Source organism: Sinocyclocheilus grahami, unplaced genomic scaffold (genome assembly GCF_001515645.1).
Source record: "Sinocyclocheilus grahami isolate Dianchi unplaced genomic scaffold, SAMN03320097.WGS_v1.1 scaffold115.1, whole genome shotgun sequence".
In the NCBI taxonomy this organism is placed as follows: Eukaryota; Metazoa; Chordata; class Actinopteri; order Cypriniformes; family Cyprinidae; genus Sinocyclocheilus; species Sinocyclocheilus grahami.
The window spans coordinates 788,570-812,073 of record NW_015505294.1 but is presented as its reverse complement, the minus strand read 5'-3'; the positions used below and the strand labels follow the sequence as shown (position 1 = coordinate 812,073).

Sequence of the window (23,504 nt, the reverse complement as noted above, 5' to 3'; positions counted from 1 at the left end):
ATCCAAAACAAGGACTGGTGGGAGGTTGTCCTGCTGCACTTCACATTTGCCGAGTGAAAGGATAGTTTTATAATGACAGGATACGCATTTATACAACACTTTATTCAAAAGAAAGAGCCTTTCTTTCCACGCGTCATTATGCTATTTCTGTGTCATTGCACATGCGCAGTGCTTTCAGTTTCGGGGTTCAATCCGATCGGGTGTTTACATGCACTCTCAGTCGTATTAGAGAAGGAATAAACCCCCCCCTTCAATCCGATCGAAATTTCATTCCGATCGAGCTCAATCGGATCGATTAAGGTGAAGGCTTGAAGGTTTTTCAGTCCGATTTAGCCGTCAATCCGATTAAAAATTGATTATTTGGTTGCATGTAAACGTAGCCAGTGAGTATAAGAAAAGATTAATTAAACATCATTAAAAACAAAAAGCTGAGAATGTTAAATTAGAGGCAGTCAATTTGAAAGTTAATTATATAAACTCACACACACTAGTGGTGAAATGAAAGGTTTGGAATAATTAAGATTTTTAAAAATGTTTTTGAAAGACGTCTTGTGCTCACCAAGGCTGCAATTATTTGATCATAAATACAGTAAAAATAGAAATATTGTGAAATATTATTACAATTTAAAATGCCTGTTTTTTTTATTTAAATATATTTTAAAATGTAATTTATTCCTGTGATGCAAAGCTGAATTTTCAGCATCCTTACTCCAGTCTTCAGTGTCACATGATCCATCAGAAGTCATTTTTATAATATAGTAATATATAGTAATATATATATATATATATATATATATATATATATATATTGTAATACATTCATATAGTATTAATATTAAAGACTTTTTTCCCCCTTTTTTGGAAACCTTTTTAATTGAACCAAAGTAAGTTTTTGGCCAAGACATTTTTTGGCCTTTAATGGAATATTTTGGCATAGTACTTATACTTAAGTCTAATGTCTCTGTACTTTTACACCCCTGCCAGTGACTGAACTATTACTAATATTCCATCAAAACATACTATGTAGGTGCATCTCAATAAACTAGAATGTCGTTGAAAAGTTCATTTCAGTAATTCAACTCAAATTGTGAAACTCGTGTATTAAATAAATTCAATGCACACAGACTGAAGTAGTTTAAGTCTTTGGTTCTTTTAATTGTGATGATTTTGGCTCACATTTCACAAAAACCCACCAATTCACTATCTCAACAAATTAGAATACTTCATAAGACCAAAAAAAAAAAATTGTAGTGAATTGTTGGCCTTCTGGAAGTATGTTAATTTACTGTACATATACTCAATACTTGGTTGGGCCTCCTTTTGCATGAATTACTGCATCAGTGCGGCGTGGCATGGAGACAATCAGCCTGTGGCACTGCTCAGGTGTAATGGAAGCCCAGGTTGCTTTGATAGCGGCCTTCAGGTCATCTGCATTGTTGGGTCTGGTGTCTCTCATCTTCCTCTTGACAATATCAGGTCAGGCGAGTTTGCAGACCAATCAAGCACACCAACACCATGGTTCTTGAACCAGCTTTTGGTGCTTTTGGCAGTGTAGGCAGGTGCCAAGTTTATTGAGATGCACCTGTATATATATATATATAATGCCGTACCTCTCCTACAGACACCGAAAGGGCGTGGACGATTTTCTCATGCGCCATAGCGACCACACTCTGTCCATTTATCTCAATTATTCTGTGGCCGACTCGCACACCGCCCCTCTCCGCAATACCTCCACGCATCAGACTACAGATCTGCAATTCAGCACCAGGACGACAGCATAAGACTGAAATAAGTAATGATACAATCAAAAAATTCCCTAACACATCAGCTGATCAGATGTGCAGAGTTATTGTAATGATTTTAGATGTTTGTTATTTGATGCGTGTCAGTTTTTCAGTGCTGGTTGATTCTTGACACTCACTATGCCGTTCTGAACACTGAAACCCAGCTGGTATTGCAGGTCGGGTCTCTTTATGAGGACAGTAGTGACAGGTGGGCAACTCACTACACTTAGTTTCACCTGAACGTGATTCTTCAGGCTCTGAAACACACACGCATAGGCACTAAAAATATGTAATGAATGCACTTAGCAACTCGTATGTGTTGAATACATGCTTGGATGTGTCCAGACCTTGATGATGCCCTGACAGGTGGCGAGCGGCAGGCCCACCAGACTGGTGTCGTTGACCGCCATGATCTGATCGCCTACATTGAGTTTGCCGGAGCGGGCGGCAAGGCCGTTGTTCAGCATGCAGGCCAAGATGACGGTGGGCAGGATGGAGCCCCAGCCCGACTCCACGATCACCACACCCAGCATCTCACCCTTCTGCTTCTCTAGCTGAAGCTGAGTGCAAAAATATGATCAAAAAGAGGAAGGATCCATTAATGACTAAAAAGTAAAGAAAGAACTTGGAGAAGTCGGAAAAGTTTGTGAAATGAATATGGGGTGACAGGTGTTAATTGCTGTTGTAAGTATGATTTTAATGCCACAATGATGTTGCATGAAGCAACGGCATATGCAGGAGTAGTGATTAACCAGTATTCATTGCAGTCAATTAATCGGTTGGTATTCAGCCATTATGAGACTATTATCACCATCAGCATCGGTTATTATCAACCACAGCTGATAACCAAGCTTGCTTTTAGCACGTTTTAGTTTTCATATATTTGAATGAATGATTGAATAAATCTTTAAGAGCATTTGTAAATACAGTGAAAATAAAATACATTTGTGACTAATGAAAAATAATATAATAATTGCAATATATATATATATATATTTATATATACACACACAGTGTGTAAAAATTTGAAAAATGTATTCAATTAAATATATAGTTATACAGTTAATATATATAGTTATATAATTAATATAATTATAAATTAATAATTCATATAAAATAATTGAAATAATATAATTAGAAATAATTACATATAAAAACACATTAATATTAAAAATATATATTCAATTAAATAATACAGTTCAATTTGTAATATATAGTTATATCATTATTATAATTACATATTCATATATTAAATACATTAAATTTAAAATAAATGTAAAAAGTCAATATTTTAAATTAATATTAAAAAAATCATTCATAAATTAATAATTCATATAAAATAATTGAAATAATATAATTAGAAATAATTACATATAAAAACACATTAATATTAAAAATATATATTCAATTAAATAATACAGTTCAATTTGTAATATATAGTTATATCATTATTATAATTACATATTCATATATTAAATAATATAAAAATTACATTTAAAATAAATGTAAAAAGTCAATATTTTAAATTAATATTAAAAAAATCATTAATATTTTAGAAATACTGTATATAAAAAATATATTAAAATAAATATATGAATATTTACCATTTATACAGTTATACAATAAATACATTTATATTATTGTTTAATACTTTCATATATTAATGTAAAAACATTGCATAATTAGAAAATATAGCAAATTACATATATAATAAATAAAATATACATTTGATATTGTTATTTTATATTTATTATATTATTACCATATATTTCATATTATTAATATGAATTATTTCTATAATAATATTATATATACACACATACACATACATATGCAGTTACAATTATATAAATATAATAGATAAAGTGTGTGTGTTTATATAAATACATATATCCGTCTTTCGGATGAGACGTTAAACCGGGGTCCTGACTCTCTGTGGTCATTAAAAATCCCATATGGTATATAACCCCGGCATCCTGGCCAAATTCGCCCATTGGCCTCTGACCATCATGGCCTCCTAACAATCCCCATATCTACTGATTGGCTTCATCACTCTCCTCACGTCTCCTCTCCACCAGTAAGCTGGTGTGTGGTGGGCACTCTGGCGCACTATGGCTGCCGTCGCATCCTCCAGGTGGATGCTGCACACTGGTGGTGGTTGAGGAGATCCCCCCATCTATGTAAAGCGCTTTGAGTGCCTAGAAAAGCACTATATAAATGTAAGGAATTATTATTATTATTATTTCAATTATAAAAATTATATACCTGTTAAATATGTTATATTTATGACAGCAAAATTTGTCCCCCTTATCTCGATTCTATCACCATCAGCATTGATAAACCCATACTAGTCGACCACTAGACAGGACAGAGGAAAGTCAGAGGAAAACATGAGGAAATACTGGGAAAAGAGAGGAGCATCACAACACAACTGACTATAATTTACAGCTGCTATGCTGAAGTTTCCAGTGCTGAAATCACCTCTTTACAGTTTTCCGAGTTGGAGAAATGGATGAGGTCGTCATTATACATCTCCTGCGTGCTCAGGATATCGCTGTAGTCTTTCTGGCTGAGGTCCTTGGGATTGATCCCATTGTCTCGGAGGAACTCTTGGTAGGCCATGCTGAACGCCTGACCGATGGACTGTGCCCGTCGCTGAGCCTGTGAGGGAGGAGAGGGAGGAGAGGGAGGTGAAGCACTCAGCGAGAGGAGGATACTTGAGGACGTGACGACATCTCAGAGCGAGAGAGTGCTTGAGTCAAATCGAGAGGGCGGAAAAAAGTCAAGCACAATCAGCACAACATGAACACAACGAAGAATAAATACAAATCTGACTAGATGTTGATGAGCTACAGACCCACGAGGAATCTTTGCCTGTGATTCACACAGTTACACATGCATGTCTGTTTAGTCATTATTTGGACAAATTTGATGATTTCAGCGACCAAAAATAGTGTTTGTTTATTATATACTGATGTTAAATAATTGTGATTGAATATGGAATATGAAATATTTGCTTAGTCATTATTTAAGATAATAATGTTTTCTGCTACCAAAACAGTTTCTTTATTAAATACTGATGGCAAAGATTTCTTATTGGATATTGAATAGTATATATTTGCTTAGTTTTTATCTAATTTGATAATGCTTTCAGCATAGAGTTTGTTTATTAACTATTTATGTTAAATATTTATTTATTGTATAGTATTTTGGCTAATTTGATCATTTCAGCTACCAATAAGAGTGTTTGTTTATTAAATATGAGTGTTAACTACTGCTTATTGAACATTACATTTATATTTGCTATCATTATTTAATCTTATTTGGACATGCTACCATACTTCAGTGTTAATTTTAAATCTTTTCTATTAAATATTAGATTGTTTATTAATTATTCAGGCTAATTAATTCATGCTTTCAGCTACTGATAAGATTTTTTTTAATTAAATGTTAATATTGAATATTTTCTACTGAATATTAAATATTATACATTTGCTTTTGAATTATTTAGGTCATTATTTGATAATGATTTCAGCTCCTGATAAGAGTGTTTTTATTAAATATTAATAGTAAATATTTCTTACTGAATATTAAATATTATATGTTTTTTGTATCAATTATTTAGGCTAATTTGATAATGCTTTCAGTTACCAAAAAGAGTATTTGTTTATTACATTTTAAATGTAGCTTATTCAGTATTAAATATTACATGTTTATGTATGCAATATTTAGGCTAATTTGATCATTCCTTCGACTAACAGTAAAAGTGTGGTACTCTCAATACCTAAATCTATTAACTTCAAATCCATAAAGTCCACAGAACTCTACAGATTTTTTTTTTCAGTGTAGTAAATGTGGAGAAAGTCAGAATATTCCATCTGGATTCTTGACTAATATTATGGGTACATTTATTAGTTAGAGGGTATCATCAATTAACACTGATACAAGGACAGATTTATTATGCAGTTTTTGATTGTTAGATTAAAGCTTAAGTGTGTAATTTCTGTGCTACTTGTGTGAAAAAAACTTGCAACTGCAAAAATAATATAAGTTTACTGAACACCTTCATTCCTTAGTCTTAATTCGAGAAGAAAAGGAAAAAAACACTTCAGCTTTAATCTTTTCTCAAAAACGTTAATTGATGGTAATCATTATTCACTTAATTCATTATTTTTAGCAAAGACCAGCCTCACATCCTCTGACTCAAAGACGTAGCACATCATGCGGTACTGCTTCCGGCTTTCTGTGCTGAGGCCTGAATCTGTGCAGTCGAGCGAGGAGGAGTTAGACAGACGCCTGCGAGCCATCAGGACCACCACGTCACCGATGTCTGCGATGTAAGAGATGGTTCGGAGGGCGTTATCCATCATCGTCTCCTGTGAACAAGGATCAGGAGTCAGCCAATGAAAAGTCTGTTAGTGACAATTCTGCAACTTGTTCTTTAATGTAAATCCTGTTCTTGTCTTTTTATGGATGGTGAAGTGGAAAGCAACAGAAAAGTATTAGGACAGAAAGACCTAGAATTGGCACAGGCTGGATTCAAATCTGCATTCCCATTAAACCAGACTGTACATTTAACAAAACAGTATATATATTCATATCATTACCAATCTTAAATGAAATTTACCTACCTGTGTGTCAGCATTGAGCACCTTGATGGCCTTGGTTGAGATGAACAAGTCAATCTCTGTTAAACTCTGAGCTTCACCCTCTACAGACTGAAGAACATGGTTTCACAAAGGTTACAGTGTCATCTAGTGGACTGAGAGGGAACTTCTGACACCATTATATCCACAAAATATTAAACCATGAAGCACACTTCAAGTAACATTTACAAGAGCCTTACCAAGGCAGCAGAAATATTTTTGTGTGGAGAATCTTATAAAGTACCTTAACGCAGTCCAAAGCTTCCTGCGCTTGCTTCATGCGTACGCTTTTGGATGGGTTTCTGTCGGAGAGCACTTGGGTAGAGCCAAGGTAGTTTGCGGCAAAGATGATTCCATTGATGAGATCTTCTGGCTCACATGGACCAGGGACTGAAAACAAATGCAAAAACATGGATTTACAATAACTAATAAACAGTGCTGGGGAGAAACTAGTTACATGTAACAGCGTAATTTAATTGCAAAGTAAATGTAACTGTAATCCATTACGTGTATATCCAATATGTGTAATTATATTCCAGTAACTTATAAAATATTAACGATTACAAAGGGGGTTACAGTGCAACGTTTCCCTGTTTGCATTGTGCCTTTGTGTGATGGAACTGAATAAAGGGGGAAGGGGGTTACTTGTGTACTTGCATTAACCCAAATGTTTCGAAGAACGTTTAAATCCAGAGAAATAAGCAATTTTAACCAGTGACACGGAGCGTGTCCATAGTGTCACCTGCCAATGACATCATAACCCCTCGATTTCTGGTTTTGTAGAAAACATGGAAACACCAAAGACGCTTTAATATGTTGTGCGTTTTAATAGACCGATGACGACCGCACAGAGTAGCATTATAACAGAACTTTCAAATGTATCTAGTATGATAAAACAGCACTGCTTTACCCCACATATGCACGACCAGAAGGAGCGGAAGCGCTAAAGTGTGGCATAATAAAAGCTCCGCTGCTTTCGAGCCGTGAGTCACTATCGTCTTTCATTAGCAATTGCTTCAGCGGCCTCGTTTCGCTTTGACGGCTTTCCGCCTCACTCTGCTTCATACTACGATGTTAATAAATCTTTAATACATTAGCTCATCCATGAACATGATCTCTGAATCATAACCTCAAAATTAAAAAGAGGTGCTAAAGTCTGATTTTGTGGTGGCTGTGGTTTAAAATTAAATTATTATAACTTTATAATTATTATTATAAAGGATTTTAAAAGTCTGACAGTAAGTGGTGTTGAGTACTACTGTAAGGTTAACCCCACTTGGTTTAAATGTTTGAAAATTATTAACAGTTGAAAACATTTCTTTAGAAATTTTGAAAAGTAATAGAAAAATGTAATCAGTTACATTACTTTATTAAAAGTAATTGAAATAGTTACACTACTTATTGCATTTTAAATGGGGTAACTTGTAATCTGTAACCTATGACATTTCCAAAGTAACCTTCCCAACATCTCCTGAAACTCGAGCAAATAGTCTAAACTTGACTCTAATATCAATACTATACCAATTATCAACAAACAAACAGATGCACAGTTCAACCTTCTTTGAAGGTTTGAGTCACAATATTCAATTGTGTTTAAATAAAACTGAACTTACTATCAACAAAGCTTGGGAAAGAGGGATTTCTCTGGGCCTGCTGAAAAGCAAAACAACATTTAAGTTACAGATTCTGTTACAGGTTACAGCTTGTCCCATAGGATGTATTCTATTGTTATGGTTCAATTTATTTAATACACGAGTTTCACAATTTGAGTTGAATTACTGAAATAAATGAACTTTTCCACGACATTCTAATTTATTGAGATGCACCTGTAACTAGGTAACTTGCCGGTCTCTTTTGTCCGGATGGTGGCCCTGTATTACTTTCCTCTGGACTACTCTGAGAAACCTGTAGAAACATTGAAACAGACCATTGTTAGCCTATATTTTGATTATAGGTACAATTTATATTTGATATAAGAGATCATTTTTGTTGAAAACACAGGACTGAAACCAAAAAATGAGTGGATGGCAGTGCTATTTCATCCATAGCCAGTTAGTTGTAGCAGTTACAATTTCACCTTTCAAGAGCCCAACAATTGACAGTTTACATGTGGATATACTTGGATATATTGACGTTTATAAATGTATACATTTTGAGGAGTATACATATAAGCAGGAACTACATTTTTAGGGTCCGAGCGCAGATGGTATGAGGACCCTATTGGAATTTCTCCGTTTCTTCTTCTTCTCCAAAATGAATCGCATTTTTGAGGGCCTAAACATGCTCAAAACTCACAAAACTTTGCACACGCATCAGAGGTGGCGAAATTTACGTCTGATATGGGTTTCAGAAGTGGGTGTGGCAAAATGGCTCGATAGCGCCACCTATAACATTTCAACGGAGTGCACCTCAAGCTGTTTCACGTACATGTACGAAACTCGGTAGACACATGTAACACACCATTACCTACAAAAAAGTCTCTTGGTACAAAATCCGAAACCCAACAGGAAGTTTCTGATTTCGAAATACGATTTTTGTGCAGGTTTTGCCATTTTCAGGCCTCGTACTTTAACAAACTCCTCCTACAGTTTTAATCGGATCATCTTCAAATTTGCTGAGTGTTATCATAAGGTTATCTTTGCGATGCTAAATTGCGAAGATCTTGAGTTTTCGTCGAAGGGCATGTCCCTGGAGGCCTGACAAAATTTGTTGTTTCGCCATGAAACAGGAAGTTGCTGTAACTCAGGCAAACAATGTCCGATCTGCCCCAAATTTCACACGTTTGATAAGAGTTCTGTCCTGTACACATGTTCATGCCCATATTCAGTTATACTCATAGCGACACCTGCTGGCAACAGGAAGTGTCATGGTTAGTAGGGTTGCCACCGTCAGCGAGGCAAAATAAAGTTTTTTTCTACTTTTTAAAATGCCAAATTGTTTATGACATATGATTATTTATTATGTATATATTTATGATTAATATCAATGATAAATTAATAAATAGGGCCTAACATTAATTATAATATATTAATTTATCTGTTTAATCATGTCTAAAAATATAATTATGTCTACCAAGCTCTGATAATGTTATCTGTTTAATCATGTCTAAAAATATAATAATTATGTCTACCAAGCTCTGATAATGTATGGAATATTATATTAGCAGACTAACCCAATTTTAATAAAACAATAGGCCTATACATTTAGAAGCACAGATGTGTCTATCACTTTAAAGGCATGGTTCACACAAAAATGAAATTAGTCATAATTTACACAGGTTGTTCTAAACCTGCATTAAGTGCTTTCTTCTGTTGAACACAAAAGAAGATACTTTGAAGAATGTGTCTCAACTAAACAGCTGCTGGTTGTAACTTCCATAGTAAGGTAAAAAAATAAAAGTACTATCAAGAGTCATTGGGAACCAGAAACTGTTTGGTTAACCCAAGCGGCAACCTCCCGCTCTCTCTCCTGAAGCCAACACGGAAGTGACTTAAACTGTAATTCATCGACTGGCCGCTAGAGGCTGGCTGCAAAAGGGAGTCAATACCATAGACTCCCCATGTTAAAATGCCCAACTTTACAGCCTGGTTCAAAAAATTATTTTGGTCTATATAGCTAATTTTGCCCTTCATGACAACTGTGAGGGGGTGAATTTTTTTATAACTCATTCGTTTAAATTATATTAAGCCTTAAAGTTCTGCATAATTAAGGGCGTGGCCACTTGAGTGACAGGTGGATTGCCGCTGCTGTCACCCCGTCAAGCTAGGTGAGCGTGGTTTCAACAACCTGCTCCCGCCTCTTTGCCCATTTTCGATTATCCTGGAGTGACGCGCGGTGATGCGCTGCCAAGATGGCGACGGCTGGCTCCGCCCACTTTAGGCTTCAAAACGCTCTTCGGAAGTCTACGGGTTACGTCACGGACACTACGTCCATGTTTTATACAGTCTATGGGTTAACCACATTATTTAAAGTATCTTCTTTAATGTTCAACAGAAGAAAGAAATTATTACAGGTTTGGAACAACTTCTGGGTGTGTAAACGATGACAAAATTTTCATTTTTGGGTGAACTGTCCCTTTAAGTCTGACTGCACGTTCATCATTAGTTACTGGACAGACACATTGATAACTTTCCCATTCAGCCCTACATCTGGAGAGTCTTGTGTTCAAAGGGCAGATGTGGGCTCCTATGTTTTAAACCACGCAGGTTTGTTTACCGCATGCTGCGCTCGTGTGAAAGGGCTTTAACGCGCGCGTTCTGGAGACTCCGTCGCAACGGAAACAAAGACGTCACGTCAAAATCAAGTGCAAATTAGCTTCTCTAATACTTCTTATGAAACTGATTTCATTATAACTGCTATTAGTATTATAAACAGTGCAAAATACTTGTTGTGGCCTTTGTAAAATACGGGACAAATCGCGTCCCGTATTGATTTGATAAGGGACGCATCATTTTACCTTTAAATACGGGATGATTCCGTATTTTAAGGGATGGGTGGCAACCCTATCCTAGCAACATATTGAAAAGTGTCAGCAAGTGGTAAATAGGCTAGCAACATGCTAGAAACATGCTAGCAACACTTAGCAAATTTTGCTAAAGCATGCTATCAATACAATGAAACCGCAAGTTGCTGTAACTCAGGCATGCAATGTCCAATCTGCCCCAAACTTCACATGTGTCATATTAGTCAGGGCTTGAAGACATCTACATGTCAATATTCAGTTATACCACCACCTGCTGGGAACAAGAAGTGACATGTTTTACAGTGACATGTACTTCTAACAACATTTAAATATGGAAGCGAGTGTTAAACATGCTAACAATTTCCTAGAAACATGCTAAAACATGTTAGCAATACTTAGCTAAGTGCTAAAGCATGTTATTAATGCAATGCAACAGGAAGTTGCTGAACTCAGGCATGCAGTGTCCAATCTGAGAGTCCTGGCCTGAACACATTGCCATGCCCATATTCAGTTATAGTCATAGCGCCACCTGCTGGCAACAGTAAGTGACATGTTTAACACCGTAATAGACTTCTAGAAATATATTAAAAAGTATCAGCAAGTGTTAAATAGGCTAGCAACATGCTAGAAACATGGTAAAGCATGCTAGCAACACATAGCTAATATGCTAAAGCATGCTAACAGGAAGTTGCTATAACTCAGGTATGCAGTGTCTAATCTGCCCCAAACTTAACATGTTTGATGAGAGTCCTGGCCTGAACACATCAACATGGCAAGATTCAGTAATAATTTATAGCACCAACTGTTGGCAACAGGAAATGTCATGTTTTACACTAACTCAAACATACCATGTTCAATCTGCACCAAACTTCACAGATTTGATAAAAGTCCTGGTCTGAAGACATCTACATGCCAACATTGTTACAGTCATAGCGCCACCAGCTGGCAGTAGGAAGTTTGGCACATATAAATGACTGACATATTCCTCCTATATTTATCACTTTAAAATCATATTGCCCACTTTTAGCTGTTTTCTTAAGGTGGCGGTGAGCCTGGGTGCGAGGGCCCTTTCATCGCTTCTTGCAGCTTTAATTAGGGAATGTATTACAAACTTTGTGCCCCTGTATACAACCATTAGCTAACACTTGACAATAATTGTAGAATACACAACACTATTTATACACTTATACATTTATTTAGCTAACACACATACTTAGTTTACATTTCGAATTTGCACATAATATACCTGTACATACAAATTGTCAATCTGTATATTTTTATTCCCTATTTACTTGTTCTATTTTTATTCTTTTTTATCTGTGTTTTGTCTTGTCACTGTCATTCTGTTGCACTGTGGAAGCTTCTGTCACGAAAACAAATTCTTCGTATGTGTAAACATACCTGGCAATAAAGCTCATTCTGATTCTGATCCTGATTCTAAATTAGTACAATTAGCATTAGCATAATTAGCGTCAATATTTAGAAACAAATGGCTAAGGGTTTGTATAAAAAAAGCAATGTTGTGTTGTTTTCCCAATAACCACTTTTCCACTCTATTGATCCACTGTTCGGAGGTTTAACACTCATCTAGTCTATTATTTCATCTATTATTGAAGATTATTTAGAATCTTCAAATCTGACTGGCCACCTGTTCAGGGTGTTTCCCTCGCATGTGGCCCAATAGGCTCCAGCATCCCTGCGACCCTACAGAGGACAAGCTAGTTTGAAGAATGGATAGAAATCTTCAAATCTCATTGGAGATGCTTGTCTGATGCTTGTCTCTAGAAGGAGCAAGGCCACTGGTAGAAGTCTGGCACAATGTTGTCAGGAGCCTCCAAATAAGACAAGAACAGGCTGTTTAAACGACATGCAAAGCGATCACTCCCTTTTTGTGTGTTGAAATATGGCTCAATCTAGAATAAATGCTACCACAGTAACAAGGATCCATTCATATAGATCCAATCTTTGCGGAATCAAAGACTTCTTGACAGTTAGTAAAGAATTCTGCCCAGTTACCTGTTCCTGACTAGGCCTTGTCTTCCCTGTTTCAACAGGTTTGGTCAAGCCTTTATGTAGCCGTTTGTCTGGGGACTGCACAGGTGTATTAACATGGGCTCTGGATTGGCTGTTTCTTCTGTCTGATGATGTTGAAGAGGTCCTAGAATTGTCAGGAGCCTCTTTCCCATTCTTTGTCTGATCAGGAGAACCTTTATTACTCCCTGAGTTGTTTGGAGCAATTTTGAGTTTGGTCTTGACTTCGTTCTCAATCTGCTCTTCCTCAACATCTCCAATGCTCTTTCTCTCTTTTTCACCCTTTGGTTTGTGACTACAAACGGGATGGCCCTGCCCTCTGTTTTTGCTGTCTCCAGGACTTTTACTTTGCTCGTGTGAAAGTTTCCCATTTCCATCCCTGTCGTCCTCTCTGGAGTATTTTAGCAAATGTCTTTTTTTCCAAATGCCTCTGTCCTCTGGATTTGCGGATTTAGCTTTATTGCTGACCCTGCTAGGATCCTGGTAAGCAGTGTCTCTTTTGTGTACTCTCTCCGACTGATGTCCTCTATATCTAAAACTTTGTCTAGGGTTTCCTCTACTTTCTCTGACCACAAAGACATCACAGTCTTTTGGACAGTCACTAGCACACTCTTCTCGAACCCTTTCTATTCGATCCCTAGGAAGACAACTTGACCCTTGAGGGACATTCCTTGGGTTTTTGGGGATGTCCTGATTTCTTCTATAGTTACTAACTGCATCACTTTCTTGCCCCACTTTAGCACAACTGGACTCTTGAGGACAACTTTTGCCATCTCTGGGAAAGTCGTCAGCACCTTTACTTGGGATCTCATTGTTGTTCAACTCAGCTTCTTTCCCTTTGTAGTGAAAAAACCCAACATTGTCTTCTTCTTCACTGTCCTCTTCTTCTGCTTCTTCCTCTGTCTCTTCTTCATCCTCCTCGTCCTCAGCCATGGGGGCTTGTACGAAGGTTGTCTCCGTGATAGGCTCTGGTCGCTTGTAGACCGTTGTTGTTGCATCTTGCTGCAGAACCTTGTAAAAGCCTTCCGAGTGTTCCCAAGCTTCCTCCGGTTTACAGCTCTCACGGACGTCGCGAGACGTGCCAGGACACTCAGCACCATCTGCACCTTCATGGCAGTCCATTCCTTCCATGTAGCTTTCATCTTCAGGACAACAGTGGACATAGTATGTCATCCTGTCCGCTTCGGTTTGCAGTTCCTCATCTTCCTCATAATCATGTTGCTCTTCTTCTTCTTCTTCCACGGATACAGCATTATCATACTCGGACAGTGAGTCCTCCTCCATGCTGTCCTGCTGAAGAGGGCTTTCACCTTGGATGGAGTCGTCCCCAGACCCATCACTTAAACAGTACCTAGCTGGCACAGGAGAGGGTGGTTGGATGTCCAGCTTTTCTTGTCCAAGTTCCTCAAAAACTGGATCAACTCCATCTCCAGAGAGCTTTTCACTTCCAACAGGTGCAGTGCTAGAGGCTGATGGGTTGAGCTCTGAAACAATGGCTCTGGTCCCCGGTCTTCTCCTGAGAGCCATGACTGGCTTCATCAGCTCCACAGAAGTGAGATACTCTCAGCCCTGAAACAAAGAGTTCAAAATTAAAGTAAAAAGTGCCAAATGTAATTAAAATGGGTTTTGGTGAGTATTTATTTACTTGGTGGGTAACTTGGTGACTGTATAAGCAACTGTTTAAAGTTGAACTGATGTAGTCAATATGTCATTGATGTGATCGATTCAAATCAAAGACATACAAACCATCTATAAAGAAAACATCATCTAACTACTTTATCTACTCAGGATTTTTATCTACCATCAAAAGGATGGTTTCTCAACAGAAATCCATGTGGCGACATGTATGTGGAATATTCCTCATATTAAACCACTTAATTAACAGAATCAAAATCATAATGTATCTGGAAGTGGAAGACAAGTATTTCACTATTACTTAGATTTAAATAGATGATGTTCATTAATGTCACTTGAATTACAAGCAGGGTTCCCACATCTTTTGCCCATAAATCTCAATAACATTTCCAGGGCTTCACACACATTTTGAACAATGTATTTCTATGCATTTTCTATGCCATTTTAGATCATTCATGGTTACTGGATCATTTTCAAGACAATTAAATATTTTAGAGCAAAAAATACATATAAAAATATGTTCACATTTCAATGACTTCTTGGGACTTATTTTCAGTATCGGAATGCACTAAAACTTAGATTTAAATAGATGATGTTCATTAATGTCACTTGAATTACAATCAGGGTTCCCACATCTTTTGCCCATAAATCTCAATAACATTTCCAGGGCTTCACACACATTTTGAACAATGTATTTCTATGCATTTTCTATGCCATTTTAGATCATTCATGGTTATTGGATCATTTTCAAGACAATTAAATATTTTAGAGCAAAAAATACATATAAAAATATGTTCACATTTCAATGACTTCTTGGGACTCGCACCCTCAGCATCCCGGGACAGCGAGGCGCTTTATGAGATTTTTTTAAAGAGACAGTCAAATACCACAGTAACGAGTACTAGCAAATTAATCATTTATATTATTCCTCGACTACAGAGAACAATTGTCTTGATCAATCAAATATAGTGACTATTAAATAGGAAGAGAAATGTAATTGTGTGCATACTACATACACTGCATATATTATAAAGCAGTATGTAGTACGCAAAACAATAAAATCCCGGCTGTGTTTGAAACCAACCTTATACAGTGCACTTCGAGGGGACAGCCATTTGTCTGTAGTGGACATTATGTGCACTCATTCAATCCCATAATTCACCTCAAAAACGAGTGTAGCTAAAGGCTACCCATGCACTGTATGCGCCAAGCCACATGAATTCCAAAAGATGCCATCTTCTGCATGGCGCACTTTGTTTCTGAATTCGCTCACTTATTATAGCACTTATTCATTGAACTATAGTGGACTAATGTAAGGAAGAGTGAAAGAAGGTATGGTTTCAGATACAGTCGTAGTATGTTGTCACATGAATGTTCTGTTTCCATATGAAATCAGCGAGTCTGATATCATGTCAATTCCTTAAAATAATATAATCTTATTACGGTAAACCCCATGCTGAAATGTATTCAGTGCAACCCACACCGTGCATGGGTATTTTTTAACTACTAGCCACTGAGTACATTGGTTGCAGGGTTGCCAGTTTTCACAACAAAACTAGCCAAAAACTATAGGGGGGTCCCCCGGTAATAATCGCTTTGCAGGGGCTAAATATCACGTTATTGGGGTGGCTTCAACCCGCAGATATGAAAAACAACCCGTGGCAACGGTGTTAAAGTAGCCCAATTCTTGGCAACACTGATTGGCTGTACACTCGTTATTGCAGTGTATTATGGGATTGAATGATTGCTTTCATGTTATGGTTTTGGACACCACTACAGTGGCTGTTCCTTCAAAGAGTGCGCTATATAAGGGTATAGGCGGTGATTTTGGAGAGTGCATGATTTCCTACTTGTTGAAATGCGATCAGATTGGTGAGATTTTGATGAAAATTTGTAGGTAAAGAGGTCTTTTGTCTATTGTCAATATATGGTATAAAGTAGGCTACAGCTCAAAAGTCACTTTCAAACCAAGCAACTTTCTGTTGGTACACATGGCAAATTCACATGACCAACTGAACCCAATGTAAAATCTGTAATGAAATCTTTCACCTTCATGCGAAATTACAGACCGGTGGCGGCTCGTCGGGGGAGGCACAGCTTCCCCATAATTTTGAGGTGAAAATGGGAGGAGGACGATTTAATGATAATAAAAATCACAATTCATTTCAGTTCATGTCTCAGAATGTGTATTTTTTGTTTGTAATTTCACAGCTGAATGTGCTGAATCTGCTGATGTAATTACAGCCGCTAATGATAGAGAAGGGTAGGGGGAGGCCGGGGGAGAGCTGAGCTCTCGTGCCTCCGTTGGTAAAAAAATGTGCCAATCAGCATCGAGTGTTCAGTTTCAGCGCTGAGGAGTGTTGAGAAAAGAAACCTCGCAGGGGAGGTTAGCCTCCTTCTGATATCAACCAATCATCACAGAGACGTAAATTATGTGATATTAGTTTGAACGTCTCCCGCTGATAATGTACCAAGTGCTTATGACGAGTAGCGATATTGAATATTTGATCGCCAACAGATTTACCAAGCTGTCATTCAAACAGTATACAAATTTAGGGAAAACAGCCTAAGCTGGATATAGGCTACAGCAGTCGGCTTAATTGAATGGCAAAACAGCCAGCTCTCTTTTAACACAGACTTTTAAGAAGGGATGGATGCTTGCTTCAAGTGATAGGCCAGGTAAGTGAAATTATATTATCTTGCTGTGCGTGTCGTTTTCTTTATGTCTTCTGACTAAAAGCAACCAAAAAGCCATTTTAAAGTGGTTAAGCAAATAATAATAATAGGCAGGGATCCCAGACCAATACAATTAGTGCGCCTCCTCTATTTTAAAACCCACGAGCCGCCACTGCAGACCACAAGGATTCCTATTAAATTGGACATGGCGACTAGTTGGTTGTAGAGGGAGGGACATTGTAGTGAGAATTTGATTGGACAAAATCAGCTTAGTGCAGGATGAGTCATCAAAATTTTGGTCCATTTTCTAGAAGAAGAAAAAAGAAAGACCGTCAACTTTAAATGCATTTATATGCTAAAAGCTACTTTTGTCAATGTTTATTGGCATATAGATGACCTCAAGCTAACACACCTGGTCTAAAAGCCACAAAGATCTAATATTCAAGAACATTATTATTCATATCACACAATGTACTCACTTTGAAGAGCGCGTGTGTGACTGTGGGCCTTTATTTTGAAATGTCTGGAGGTCTGGGTGCAGTGTGCTGAGCTTCACTCCCTCGGTCCCTCAGCGACTCTCAGACATCATGGCGGACGCCGATTCCTGGGGTGAGAATTTCACCAAACTCTACCATTGCTTTTCTTTTCTGACCGTGCGCATTTCTAGTCATATGTTTGATCTAATCAGCTGTCATCGTGAATCGCGGCTGTCATCAAGTAATCTGTCTAAACGCGCTGTTGTTGTCCAGATGCTGATAGTTTCGAGGCCGAGGAGCCTATCAAAAAGGCGGCAGGTCATGACAAATGGGAGGGCGAGGATGAAGACGACGACGTGAAAGTTAGTAGCGAACGCTTTATTAGTCGTTCGCCAATCACAATTGGTGTTTATTTCTTTTGTACAATTGATAAGGTCTCTCATCTTTCAAGAAGTTGCATTGAGCTAACTCTAGCTAGCTGCTCTCGCTAACTCCAGAGTGTCAAAACAGCGTGGTGAGGATGAGTCTTAGCGTGTAATGTGTCCAGTTAGTTATTAGCAGAGGCGTACACCTGCTGTAGTAAGTTAGGGAATGAAATCATAGTGATTATGTTAATTCCATGCTAAAGCCAGGTCTTTAACACCTTTATAGCGTGTAGTTAGTGACTCATTTACTGTAACTTGCGAACGCTTTATTAGTCGTTCGCCAATCACAATTGGTGTTTATTTCTTTTGTACAATTGATAAGGTCTCTCATCTTTCAAGAAGTTGCATTGAGCTAACTCTAGCTAGCTGCTCTCGCTAACTCCAGAGTGTCAAAACAGCGTGGTGAGGATGAGTCTTAGCGTGTAATGTGTCCAGTTAGTTATTAGCAGAGGCGTACACCTGCTGTAGTAAGTTAGGGAATGAAATCATAGTGATTATGTTAATTCCATGCTAAAGCCAGGTCTTTAACACCTTTAGAGCGTGTAGTTAGTGACTCATTTACTGTAACTTGGCCTTTTCAAAGCAAAATATGACTGTCACCTGTTGCTCATCTCAAATGATCTCACGGTCTCAAAGTAGATTGTCTTCTTCATATTAGGACAGATTGACTTTCTAACTGTGAAATTAATGATCTCCAGTTAATCTTTTATCTTTATGCTACCTATCGTGGTGACAATGCTCTAATTTGTGGTTTGAAATTCATTTTCCATGTAGGATAATTGGGATGATGATGAAGAGGAAGAAAAGGAGGAGGAGGAAAAAAAGTCAGGTATATATATATATCAGTGATGTGAAATGCATAAATTGGTAGCTGACAAACTGAAAGAAGTTGTTGTTGTTGTCGTTTCCCCCAAAATGTATTTTCTCCTCTTGTAATTACAGTAATCAACATTTGAAATGGGTCAAAAAAAAGTTCATCAAAGTTGTCCTAAGACAAGAACACATTATGGTTTTAGGACATCTTTGATTAAAGGTTTTGATCCACTTCAAATGTTGACTAGTGTGTTTTTTGTTGTATCAGTTGACTTGTAGTTCTGTGTTACGAGTATTTATAATATTTAAGTAGTTTTTTTTCATTGTTCATAGTTGATTAAGCCGAGGCTATAAAAACGACATGCATAATTATATGAGAATTACACCAAAAATGTAAACGGCTTGAAAATTATGCACATAAATTCACATTCTTCAAAGCAGTTATTTATAAAGCTTCAGCTATGCTTCAAGTTGCAATGTTCAACTTTGAGGTGTTTTTCATATACAGAGGCTAAACCTGCGGAAAAGAAGAAACTCGGTGAGAAAATAAAAGAGAAGGAAAATGTACAAAGACAAAAACAAGAGGAGCTCCTTAAACAAGTGAGTTCGGACATGGCGAGGTTTAATTTGACCTATTTCTCGGGAAGTTATGCTGAATGTTTTCGAAGTTGTTAAATATTTCGTTTACATTGTGAAACTTTGAAAGCATTGTTTTATTTACAGTATTTTGTAACTGTCATATTTTTCTTTTCTTTTTTTATATGCACACTACCGTTCAAAAGTTTGAGGTCAGTACAATTTTTTTATTTAATAGTAGTATAATTGTGATTAAAGGATATAACAAGACTTTCACTAAGCATAGCTCCAATTTGTTTAAATGGTTACAGGAGTCAGAAAGCAGCACAGAACTCACACCAGAAGAAGAGAAACTTCGAGTGAAAAAACTACAGGAGGATTCAGACTTAGAACTAGCAAAAGAAGCATTCGGTAAGTGCTTTCTATTCATCCATATCCATATTTTTGCCCATTATAGGCCCAAATCATTCACTTTTATTCTCATTTGTAGGTGTAGTATCAAATAATGTTACAGGAATTGATGCGATGAGTCCCTCTACAAAAGAAGACTTCACAGAGTTCGAGCGGTTGCTAAAAGAAAAAATTTCTTCCTATGAGAAGTCAATACATTATTCCAGCTTTTTAGAGACACTGTTTAGGGACCTGTGTCTTTCATGCAAGTAGATTTCATTTTTTAAAGTTCTGTTCTGTCATTCACTTATGTGATTTATGTATTACTTTGACATTTTGTATCCGTTTTGCAGTGGAAGTTGAGGACTTGAAGAAAATTAGCAACTCACTAACAGTGTTACTAAGTGAAAAGCAGAGGCAAGAAAAGGTATGAAATTCATTTCTAGGGATAGTTCACCTGAAAATGTAAATTGGCAGAAAATGTACTCATCCTTTGGGCATCTAAGATGTAGATGAGTTGGGTTCTTCATCTGAACAGATTTGGTAATATTTAGCATTGCATCACTTGCTCACCAATGGATCCACTGCAGTGAATGGGTGCCGTCAGAATGAGAGTCCAAACAGCTGATAAAAACATCACAATAATCCACAAGTAATCCACACCACTCCAGTGCATCTGTTAATGTCTTGTGAAGCCAAAAGCTTTGTGTTTGTACGAAACATTCATCATTATGATGTTTTTAATTTAGAACCATTGCTTCTGGCTAAAATATAAGTGCTCTATTCATAATGTTCCTTTTTCCAGAAATATGCACATATCAAGCACCGTTTACAAGCAAAAACAGCTCTAAACAAATATGTGGGTGGATTTTGTTTGTGAGAAAACAACGGGGGATGGACTTTCTTACTGGAGGAAGCGTTATTATTAATTATAGACTCGTATTTTAACCGGAAGCATCAGTTTAAAAGTTAAAAACGCCTTAATAACTGATAATTTTTTTTATAAACATGCACCTTTTTTCTTCACAAGATGTTAATTGATGGACTGGAGTGGTGTGGATTATTGTGATGCTTTTATCAGCTGTTTGGGCTCTCGTTCTGACGGCACCCATTCACTGCAGAGGATCCACTGGTGAACAAGTCATGTAATGTGACATTTCTCCAAATCCGTTCTAAACTCATCTACATCTTGGGTGGCCTGAGGGTGAATACAATTTTTTAGCAAATGTTATTTTTTGGGGAAAAACATTTTCAATAGCAAACAATTACTAGCTTTTTTTTCAATGTTTTATTGTTTTATGTAAAAGTCTCCTGTTTTGTTCACTCCTATATACCATACCATATGCACCATTTGTATTATCCTATTGTAATTATTTAATTTTTTTGGTCCTAAATATAATTTTTTGTTTTATTCAATAGGCAAACAAAGGTAAAAAGAAAAAGAAGGGAGTTTTACCAGGAGGAGGTTTAAAAGCCACAATGAAAGATGATCTTGCAGACTATGGGGAGTTCGGCGGCGGTTATGCACAAGACTACGAGGATTTTATGTGACCAAGGCTTAACCCATTGCTAGCGTTTGCTGATTGCTGAACCACACACCTTAACAGCATGACCTTACCCCACAGTCAGGCCCACTACCAGAACCATGCTAGAAAACTCTGAACGCCATCCCACACAATGCACACTCTCCCCTCAAAGAGGTTCATGCAGAGAATCGGTTCACTGCGGTATTTTTCTCTAGTCTGTGAACTTAGCTCAGTGTTTGTCGGTATAATAAACCCGATAAAACGGGGTCCTTCTCACAAATGTGAATCTGCAGTATCGATTAATCGTCACGGTCCAGGCAACAAAGAGTGTTATTGTTCGGTAACTGCTATTTCTTGGAAATAAATGACATTCTATGCAAATTTCAGTCCGGATTGATCTGTCGTTGGATCCGCTTTGGCTGGTATCCTTTTGCAACCAGGCTGATTAACTCAACCTGTACAACCTGAAGTGGTGATATGGCACTCACATGGTTTATGAATCATGTCTTCAATCAGACATTTCATTTTTTTTTGTTCGTAGATGATAGCGAGCTCATTTTAGATAAGTAAATCTAAAGTGTAGAGTACCAAATATAAGCATAATGCTTTGAAAATAACACCTTTATGTTTGCAGCTCGTAATGCATTTCATGATAAGTTTGACCAAAAGTATCACTCTAAATGAACCGTTTTAAAGATACATTGCAGAGTTATTAGGATTACCTCAATTTTTGCAGAGCGAAATCTGTGCATATTTACAAATATAACTCATGTTTTCAATGCAGCACATTATGCAGTTACTCATTTATCCTCAATCATGCCAGCAGTGAATGAGTGTGATCTCACATGCGATCTGCTGATGTATAAGGGACTGAGCGTTGACTTAGGGTCGTTTGGCTTTCCATTTTCTCGACAACTTACGCTGATAGACATGCTTCAAAGAGACTTGCGATCAGCAAAGCCGGTGATAGGACTGCACTGTTTTATAAAGATCTAATTTAATAAAAGTTGCTAAAATCCATTGTTGTTTTGTCTTTTGCTTTTTATATATATTTTTTTATCTTAGCTGACGAATGAATTATAATTATGTGTTAATTGACAGAATGGAATGATGTCGATCTGATTTAAAGGGACGGTTCACCCAAAAATGAAAACTAATCATTTAGTCACCCTTAAGTTGTTCCAAACCTGTATGAGTTTCTTCTGTTGAGTACAAAAGAAGATATTTTGAAGAATGTGTGTAACCAAAGAGTTGACAGAAACCATTTGCTTCTATAGTATTTTTTTTTCTCTCCATACAATGGAACTCAATGGCTACCGTCAACTTGAGGGTGAGTAAATGATGACAGAACTTTTGGAAAAATTCTAAAATGTTTTTACATGTTACAGAACTTATTGTGGACGATTCATCCATATATCTTTTTTTTTTTTTTTTTTACTACGGACTTCTCTCTCTGGTGACATGCTGGACTTCTTCAGTCATTTAGTTGACTTAAACATTCCCACCAGGATTTCGTGAGACTTTTTTTCATGATTTATTTGTGGCCTAAAATGACTGAATTTGCTACGGCTTTTCTAAAAAAAAATTGTGATATTTGCGGCATTTTTTTCCCTGTTGTTTCGCAGTAAAGACAATGCTGCATAAAAGCCAGAATAAATTATGCCTGCTTTGACCTTATTCCATGGTATCAAAGTATACAATCACAGATGCTGTGTAAATGCATTTATGCCACCTCTGAGCAGCATTAAACAGTCCGTGTAAAGAAACTACTATTACCGCAAATCTTTTCACCGGTTTTTTTGTCCGATTTAAAAAAAAGGCAAAAATGCTGTCTACTGCAAATAATGCAGAGTTTGCTTGATTTTGCATTCAAAACTGCATCACAGAACCACAAAATCCTGTTTTAAACCCCGCCCACAATCGACCGCAAGCTCACATCTCAAAATCAAATCAGCAACCAGAAAATAGAATCAAGTCCTCACCTTTCATTTTTCATTATCCATTACCCTAAGACAGTGGTTCCCAATCCTGATCCTGGAGAACCCTCAACACTGCACGTTTTTG

General features: G+C 37.1%; 2 protein-coding genes across 3 annotated transcripts in view; one reads left to right on the top strand and one right to left on the bottom strand.

The window, feature by feature from the left end:
- apba2a (amyloid beta (A4) precursor protein-binding, family A, member 2a) overlaps positions 1-23,504 on the bottom strand; it is a 25,954-nt gene extending 2,450 nt beyond the window's left edge. Inside the window, exons 1-11 of the mRNA XM_016277722.1 lie at positions 23,423-23,504; positions 12,909-14,492; positions 8,276-8,335; positions 8,044-8,083; positions 6,675-6,820; positions 6,416-6,502; positions 5,978-6,160; positions 4,266-4,445; positions 2,132-2,344; positions 1,922-2,041; positions 1,611-1,751 (exon numbers count right to left, since the gene is read on the bottom strand). Coding sequence (XP_016133208.1) covers positions 1,611-1,751; positions 1,922-2,041; positions 2,132-2,344; positions 4,266-4,445; positions 5,978-6,160; positions 6,416-6,502; positions 6,675-6,820; positions 8,044-8,083; positions 8,276-8,335; positions 12,909-14,462 — 2,724 coding nt within the window. The 5' untranslated portion in view covers positions 14,463-14,492; positions 23,423-23,504. The remainder of the gene's footprint in view (positions 1-1,610; positions 1,752-1,921; positions 2,042-2,131; positions 2,345-4,265; positions 4,446-5,977; positions 6,161-6,415; positions 6,503-6,674; positions 6,821-8,043; positions 8,084-8,275; positions 8,336-12,908; positions 14,493-23,422) is intronic.
- Positions 17,742-22,460, top strand: eif3ja (eukaryotic translation initiation factor 3, subunit Ja). Of its 2 annotated transcripts, none has more exons than XM_016277721.1 (9): positions 17,742-17,843; positions 17,984-18,072; positions 18,910-18,964; positions 19,457-19,548; positions 19,731-19,736; positions 19,836-19,935; positions 20,015-20,179; positions 20,268-20,341; positions 21,334-22,460. In XM_016277721.1, exons 1-9 carry the CDS (start codon positions 17,822-17,824, stop codon positions 21,463-21,465), a joined length of 735 nt encoding a protein of 244 aa, XP_016133207.1. In that variant the 5' UTR covers positions 17,742-17,821; the 3' UTR covers positions 21,466-22,460. The 2 variants fall into 2 exon arrangements, with proteins under 2 accessions (XP_016133207.1, XP_016133206.1); XM_016277720.1 differs by having other exon boundaries at positions 19,830-19,935.

Bases quoted from the DNA above. Each gene is read 5' to 3' on its own strand.
- eif3ja (XM_016277720.1), top strand. From the start codon at position 17,822: ATGGCGGACGCCGATTCCTGGG. The intron at 17,844-17,983 runs GTGAGAATTTCA...GTTGTTGTCCAG, and splicing joins GGCGGACGCCGATTCCTGGG to ATGCTGATAGTTTCGAGGCC. The intron at 18,073-18,909 runs GTTAGTAGCGAA...TTTTCCATGTAG, and splicing joins ATGAAGACGACGACGTGAAA to GATAATTGGGATGATGATGA.